Source organism: Alosa pseudoharengus, unplaced genomic scaffold (assembly GCF_046254945.1).
Source record: "Alosa pseudoharengus isolate Yale_2024_CS ecotype anadromous, Long Island Sound unplaced genomic scaffold, YU_APseudo_1.1 YU_APseudo_1.1_scf_7, whole genome shotgun sequence".
NCBI classification, from domain to species: domain Eukaryota; kingdom Metazoa; phylum Chordata; class Actinopteri; order Clupeiformes; family Clupeidae; genus Alosa; species Alosa pseudoharengus.
In genome coordinates this window covers 15,220,797-15,228,296 of record NW_027468859.1, presented here as the reverse complement: position 1 = coordinate 15,228,296, position 7,500 = coordinate 15,220,797, and the positions used below count along the sequence as shown (strand labels likewise).

General features: G+C 43.0%; 1 protein-coding gene across 1 annotated transcript in view; it reads right to left on the bottom strand.

The window, feature by feature from the left end:
* Nucleotides 1-7,500, bottom strand: part of kif1ab (kinesin family member 1Ab) — a 32,617-nt gene that overhangs the window by 8,927 nt on the left and 16,190 nt on the right. The window contains exons 27-35 of the mRNA XM_076272352.1: nucleotides 7,336-7,500; nucleotides 7,033-7,123; nucleotides 6,785-6,903; nucleotides 6,554-6,609; nucleotides 5,877-5,985; nucleotides 5,691-5,757; nucleotides 5,377-5,461; nucleotides 5,178-5,283; nucleotides 3,664-3,778 (exon numbers count right to left, since the gene is read on the bottom strand). The exon at nucleotides 7,336-7,500 is cut by the window's right edge and continues 19 nt beyond it. Of these exons, the coding sequence (XP_076128467.1) occupies nucleotides 3,664-3,778; nucleotides 5,178-5,283; nucleotides 5,377-5,461; nucleotides 5,691-5,757; nucleotides 5,877-5,985; nucleotides 6,554-6,609; nucleotides 6,785-6,903; nucleotides 7,033-7,123; nucleotides 7,336-7,500 (913 nt within the window). The remainder of the gene's footprint in view (nucleotides 1-3,663; nucleotides 3,779-5,177; nucleotides 5,284-5,376; nucleotides 5,462-5,690; nucleotides 5,758-5,876; nucleotides 5,986-6,553; nucleotides 6,610-6,784; nucleotides 6,904-7,032; nucleotides 7,124-7,335) is intronic.

Genomic DNA, 7,500 nt, shown 5'->3' with positions numbered 1-7,500 from the left:
AAGACCTATACCTAAGGAGCAGCATGGGGCAGGCGAGGTTCCGTGGGTTAGCTATCCTGTCCATTGAAAATACGAGGGCCAGAGCATTAAATATTGAGAATATCGTTGACGATTTTGCACAACGAAAGGCTCGTAAGATGGCCTTCTTCTAATGGCCTAATTCACACATATTGGGGATTGTATGCATATGAATGATTTTATTTGGTTTCTGGACAGTTAAATAAGTTAGGCTACATTAAGTTTTGTTTCTGCGCAGTGCGAGTTTATAAGCAAGTAGTCTACGCTTGCAGTTTCCGCAGAGGGTTGAAGAGGCGCATTGAGTGTTCCCATAATTCCATGCGAGTTGATGTTAATGCAGTAATATTAGATTACCCTGGCCTGCAGGCTGTTAATAAAATAATTTTTTAATGTTTTCACATGTAATGGAAGTGCCTCAGGCCCTTTGCATAAACAATTGAAGTCACCCTTAATGTGTATTGCATGTATCAGAGCTAATTCATCCTGGGCCAAAGTTCGTTGGTATGGGGCCCACGTAGCGCTCTCGCACCTGGGCCCACCATTGGCTTGTTACGCCACTGGTGTTATGTAGTGTGTTATAGTGTGTTGTGTTATGTAGTGTTGTGTTGTGTACTATAGTGCAGTGTTTCTCAAACTTTTTCTGAGCAAGGACCACTTAACCAATAAAAAAAACTGACAGACCACTTAGCTAAAAAAAAAAAGAGTAGACCTACTTCAACAGTATATTTACACAATACGCCTACTCAGTGAACCTCACCTTGCTTATTGTCTTTGCAAGTTGCTTATTGTGTCAGAGGATTTATATGATTTAAACTGGCGTACAGGCAGTGTTACAGAACTGTTTGGATTTACATACAGGTTGTTTCAATATTGCAAACAACTCATCTATATTATATTTTACCACGTCTGCTCGCGGACCACTTGGGATAGCTTGCGGACCACCAGTGGTCCCCGGACCACACTTTGAGAAACACTGCTATAGTGTGTTGTGTTATGTAGTGTGTTATAGTGTGTTGTGTTATGTAGTGTGTTAATGGGCCCTATCATGACATTCTAAAGTGCATCGTCACTCGTCAAAAGTCTATTCAAATTTAGTAGGATGTCCAGTTCACATTGGGAGGGGTTTCGTTCTCAAAAGTGGAGCGCATGGCGTAACAAGGTGTTCCTAGGTCTTTTAATCAGTCATATGGGTGTGTTTGGGGCGTAACATCATTTTAAACCAATGACAATGACATCTGTCATTCCCTTTAACGGCGCAATGCGCGATATGTCAAATAAATGCATCGGTATTTTGGCATTCAACGGCGCATTTGAAGGAGGCTGCTTGCGAGACCGTATGGAATAGTCATTCTTAAACCATGCTTTACTAAAACCTAGCATAGCCTTCACGCATTTGCACTCATCTATTATTTGAACTCATTGGCAAAGTGAAACTAACTTCACCAAGGAGTCAGTCAACGACAAGACAGTTATATGCAGTTACTTTCACTATTGACTGACAATGGGTTACCATGGAAAACATAGGCTGGAAAAAGCAACACTTACCCTAATGTTGCTCAAATGACTGAATAAAACAACATTTATCCTTCAGAGGAGTTGCTTATATCTCGTGACAGTGCGTCTTCAGCTGTGCTCCATACGTGTCTCTCGCCTCTCCCCTAATCACTTTTAACCGTCATTACCAATTTGCAAATGATGGTGAATAACTACTCATCATGAGATGTACAGTATTTCGTAATATCTTTATTCTAATTATGTTTACCATTGTAATCGTGCAATTTGTAATGCTTTGCATGGACGTGCGCTGGTGTGCGTTCATGAATGATAGAAGGATGGTGCTTGCACCTGCCAATATGACTGTTGACATTCGCTCTTAAAATAGCATATGAACAACTCGCCATTGACTTCTGACCAGGTTTAGGTGGTGTATGATAGCGATTTTTAGACAATGCGCCAGGTCCCTCCCTAGGTTGTTAATTGCCACACCCCTGGGCGCAATGCAAAATAACGAATTCAACTTCGCGCCGGTGAATAACGAACTTTACGCCATGCGCTGGTGACCCAAAATACAGCCCATAGTGTGTTGTGTTATGTACTGTGCTATAGTGTGTTGTGTTGTGTAGTGTGTTATAGTGTGTTATGTAGTGTGTTATAGTGTTTTGTGTTATGTTATGTTGCGTTGTGTGTTATAGTGTGTTGTGTTATGTAGTGTGTTATGTATTGTGTTATAGTGTGTTGTGTTATATTGTGTGCTATAGTGTGTTGTTTTGTGTTGTGCTATAGTGTGTTGTGTTGTGTAGTGTGTTATAGTGTGTTATGTAGTGTGTTATAGTGTGTTGTGTTATGTAGTGTGTTATAGTGTGTTGTGTTATGTTATGTTGTGTTGTGTGTTATAGTGTGTTGTGTTATGTAGTGTGTTATAGTGTGTTGTGTAGTGTGTTATAGTGTGTTGTGTTATATTGTGTGCTATAGTGTGTTGTTTTGTGTTGTGTTATAGTGTGTTGTGTTATGTAGTGTGTTATAGTGTGTTGTGTTATGTAGTGTGTTATAGTGTGTTGTGTTATGTTATGTTGTGTTGTGTGCTAGTGTGTTGTGTTATGTAGTGTTTTATAGTGTGTTGTGTTGTGTAGTGTGTTATAGTGTGTTGTGTTATATTGTGTGCTATAGTGTGTTGTGTTGTGTAGTGTTATAGTGTGTTGCAGAGGCGATTGCTCTAAGACTACAGGGGAAGCTCAGCCTCCTCTAAAATATCACGGAAAATCGCATCAAATAACACTATTACATTAGCTTCTAGCCTACTATTCCAACTAGAACATGCTGAAAAAATGTTCAACTTCATGGCTAGTTTGTTCAGCAATAAGGTTTTGCCGGTCATTTATCGTGATTTCGCACCCGTAATACATTGCTGTAACAACACGATCTATCAAAAAACCATGCAAAAAACCCATAGACGCTCGGCTTCACTGGCTTTCAATGGCACTACAGAGTGGGCTGATCTCAGTGCAGAAAAGCTACACGTTTATTGGACAAGCGCCACAAAATCGTCATTTCCAGGGAAGCCCGGCGTCTCTGGGAGTGAATGGGACAGTGGGATGGCCCGGACGCCGAGCTTCTGTATGATGATTGGAGGAACCGTTATAGAGGCTGGACTCTTTTTGATTGACAGCATATGTCGCGATCTGACAGGAAGTGGTTCAAGTTCAAGGCAGGGATGCGTTAACGTTAGTGTTGGCAGGTGAAGCCGAGAGACAAGGCAAGTTACAGCTCAAATTCTCATAATTTGGGAGCAATACAGTCGGTTTCTATTTGTCTTTGTAAATAGCATACTGTAAATAAAACCGTAATGTGGAGTTACAGAGTTTGTGACTTGCTTTTGTTCCAGTTGTGTATTTAGGCTAAATTAGGTAGCGTGTGTAGGCTACATGCCATGTCTGCCATGCCAACTCTATAGCCTACTGTTTGGGATACTTTTTGCCCTCAAAGAACAATATAGCACCTTAATAATATTAATTTAATAATTTACCATTTTTATCAGAGCTTCCCCTGTTCCAAAGAGCAGCCACTGGTGTGTTGTGTTATGTAGTGTGTTATAGTGTGTTGTGTTGTGTTATGTTGTGTTGTGTGTTATAGTGGGTTGTGTTGTACCTGGAGGTACGCTGACAGGGTGATGTAGATCTTCTCTCCATAGGGAGTCACACGGTTCAGAAGAAGGGAGTTGTGCATGGAGCTATCCCACGCTGCCTCAAAACGATAAAACGTCCTGCACGTAAGACACACACACACACACACACACACACACACACACACACACATACACAGACAACATCAACACAATGAAACCCCCTCAGAAAAACATATAAACATAAACAATGACAAACAAAAAACATTCAGAGAAACAAACATACCGGTAGCAGCAGCGCATAAACACAACTTTAAAACTAACAAAAGAAAAATAGAGAGAAAAATAGCATCATAACAAATAACAAAAACGTCTTGAAAACACTTCCGTGAGGAGTACTGTGAGCTCTAGCAGAGAGGTAGCCACACGCACTTACATGCAAATACTTCCTCAATGTGTGTGTGTGTGTGTGTGTGTGTGTGTGTGTGTGTGTGTGCATATGTGTAGGTGTGAGTAAGTATGTCTGTGCAGTCCTAGAGAATAACAGACTGTTGATTACATTAAACCATTATACTAAACACCATTACAGAAAGCCTACTTAACACCAAACACCATCGACCACGACATGCAAGTGAAACATCTAGCTGCACATGCAGGAGACACAGAAACATACACACACACTCACACATGCAAAACACACACACACACGCACACACACACACTTACATACACAGCCAAAGCATACGAGTGAAAGAGAGGAGAGGAAAAAAGAACAAGAACAGGGAGAGAGAAGGAGAGGAAATGTGATGGTGAAGAAAGGAGAGGGGAAAGAGAAGGTGTGGAGATGAGGAGAGGGTAGGAGATGAGGAGAGGAGAGGAGAGGAGTGGAGGTGTGGAGATGAGGAGAGGAGAGGGTAGGAGATGAGGAGAGGAGAGGAGGTGTGAAAATGAGAAGATAGGAGATGAGGAGAGGAGAGGAGGTGTGGAGATGAGGAGAAGAGAGAGGAGGTGTGGAGATGAGGAGAGAGAGAGGAGGTGTGGTGATGAGGAGAGGAGGTGTATCTATGGTCAATCCCAAGAGAGGGGAGAGAGGAGGTGTAGAAATGAAGAGAGGAGAGAAAAGAGGAGGTGTGGCTAGGAGAGGATATGAGAGGAAAAGAGGTGTACCTATGGTCAATCCCAAGTGACACACTGCAGGGAGGAAAAAAGCAGGAGTGGCATTGAGGTTCAGCTGCATGACAAACAGGCAACCACAGACTACATACAGTAGGGCTGAGTGTGTGTGTGTGTGTGCGTGTGCGCATGTGTGTCTGGGTGTGTGTGTATGTTTGTGTTTCGTGCTGCTGTGTTGGGCTTGTGTACCTATGTGTGTCTTTATTAGTCTGTGTAGTATCAGACTGTTATATGAAGCCTGCAGAGAGTATATGTGTTTGTCCATGCCCTTGTGTTTGAGGCTATGTATATGTGTGTGTGTCTAAGTTTGTGTTTGAGGCTATGTATATGTGTGTGTGTGGGTTTGAGCAAGCTTCAACAGACATACCGGTCCTCATAAGCTGGCCGTAAGTATCCTGCATTCAGGATGTTGAGTGACAGGATATTTGGGTCGATGATGGTCTCATCAGCCTCTGGGCTGTTCCGTATACGTCCTGCAGGGGGAGAAAAAGACCAACTTGAAGATCTGCAAAACAAACTCCATATGCAGCTCTCTGGTTTCAAACGGTGGCCCACAGTAAACTCACCGATTACCAGCTCCCGAACTTCCTTCCATTCAATGTCACTTCCTGTTTCGTGGGCGATCGTCACAGTGATCCTCCTCTGGATTCCCTGCAGAAGGATGACCAACCCAGTGACAGTTAAAATTTCTCTGTGAGTGTATATATGTGTATCTGTGTGTATACATATGTGTGTGTATGCGCACGTGTGTGTGTGTGTGTGTGTGTGTGTGTGTGTGTGTGTGTGTGTATGTGTGTGTGTGTGTGTGTGTGTGTGTGTGTGTGTGTGTGTGTGTGTGTGGGTGTGTGTGTGTGTGTGAGTGTGAGAGTGAATATAGTACCTGGTGCAGCAAGAAGGTGCCATGGCAAGGCATTCCTCCCCTGTGGTCCACTATTGCAGGGATATAGCTGAAAAGACAACAATATTAGCACACTCTACAGACACAGACAAATACTATAGACACACACACAAATACTACAGACACACACACACACACACACACACACAGTCAGTATCAGCTACTTACTCTCCATTGGCTTCCAGCTCACAAATCTCAAAGAAAGCCATGAGGTCATATTTGCAGTGACATGGACCAGCTGTAGGGGGCGTCACTGAGCTTAGCTTTGTGGCAGGAACTGAGCGGAGAGAAAGGGAAGATATGAGAGAGAAAGAGAAAAAAGACACCGTCAGACAATGAGTATAATATTGTAGTATTGTGGATGTATGTCAATGAATATAGTATCATAGTATCAAAGATGTATGTAAATGAGTAGAGTATCATCATAGTATCCTGGTGAAGTGCTTCCATAAAGGAATGTCTAGTCCATTTAGACTTTAGCTGCACGTCAGGACCTCCTCTGTGGTAGCCGCTACTCTGTCTACGAATAGTTTAATGCTGCCTACTAGTGGATATAATAGTCAAGTTGACTAGTTTAATGCTGCCTTCTAGTGGATATCATAGTCAAGTTGACTAGCTGATAAAACCCCTAATTTGTCATATTGTATCATTGTATCATAGCTATTCATGGGTTTCATCAGGTCCCTTTCCACAGGTGTATAAAATCAAGCACCTTAATTATCAATGCAGACTGCATGGTGATTGATTAATACACCTGTGGAAAGGGACCTGATGAAACCCATGAATATGAATAAAGCCGTGAGTCGTGAAGATAGAGTAGAGAGAGAAAGAGTAGGACGCCTCACCTGGCTTGGATAAGGGCATCACTCTTGGGTACTGCCTTCTGCTGGGACGCAAGGGACTAGATAGGTGGGTAGAGAGAGAGAGAGAGAGAGAGAAAGGAGAAAGAAAAAACAGAGAAAATAGAGAGCAAAGAAGAAAGGAGACAGTGAGTGAACATTTATAAAATATAAAAAGTAAAAAAGACAGGGTAAAACAAAGGGTGAAACAGAGAGAGTAAAAAGGCTCAGCCTCACCTGATGAGGTCTTTACAGAGGGGTGGGAAGGGCTGCTTCTGGTAGTGGCCAAACACCTCAAACACGATGGGCTGCGTCCGCATGTATTCGATGAAGGACTTGGTGACCTCCACAGTGATCTAAAAGCACACACACATGCAGGAAAGTGGGTCTAGCAGGTCTGTAGGTTGCATTAGTGTTGGTTCCACAAAAAGTGATGCGTCACAAATCCAGGTTTTTAAGAGGTTCTTTGTTTTAGCTGAGCTTACATTCTGTACGTGGTAGAACCCAAGAGGTGGTCCCCTGCCTGTGTTTTTCAGGGGTTCTGTGGAGAACGCCTCGTCATGGCGATGAATGAAGCTGCGGAACAGATAAACCCAGAGTTGGGTGACAGTGGCACTTTTTTTTTGAATTCATCATCATCAAGCTCATTTCATCCTGTTGTCATTTCGGGGTGTCATTTCACATGTCTGCTTGCCTTTGCAAATATTGTTGTTTCTGTTGGAGTGTTTGTGTGTGTGAGAGCGTGTGTTTGTGTGTGTGTGTGTGTGTGTGTGTGTGTGTACACTCACTTGAACTGGCAGAAGATGTCTGCATACTCTGCTGGGATGCTTGAGGCCTGGAGGACTGTGACCCTGAAGGTGAACTCTGACCCCAACCTCAGATGCTGCTGCATTGCCTTCTCCAGACCGCCCTCTAGGGGGCCATCTAAGCCTAAGCCAGCCTTCAGAGGGCTA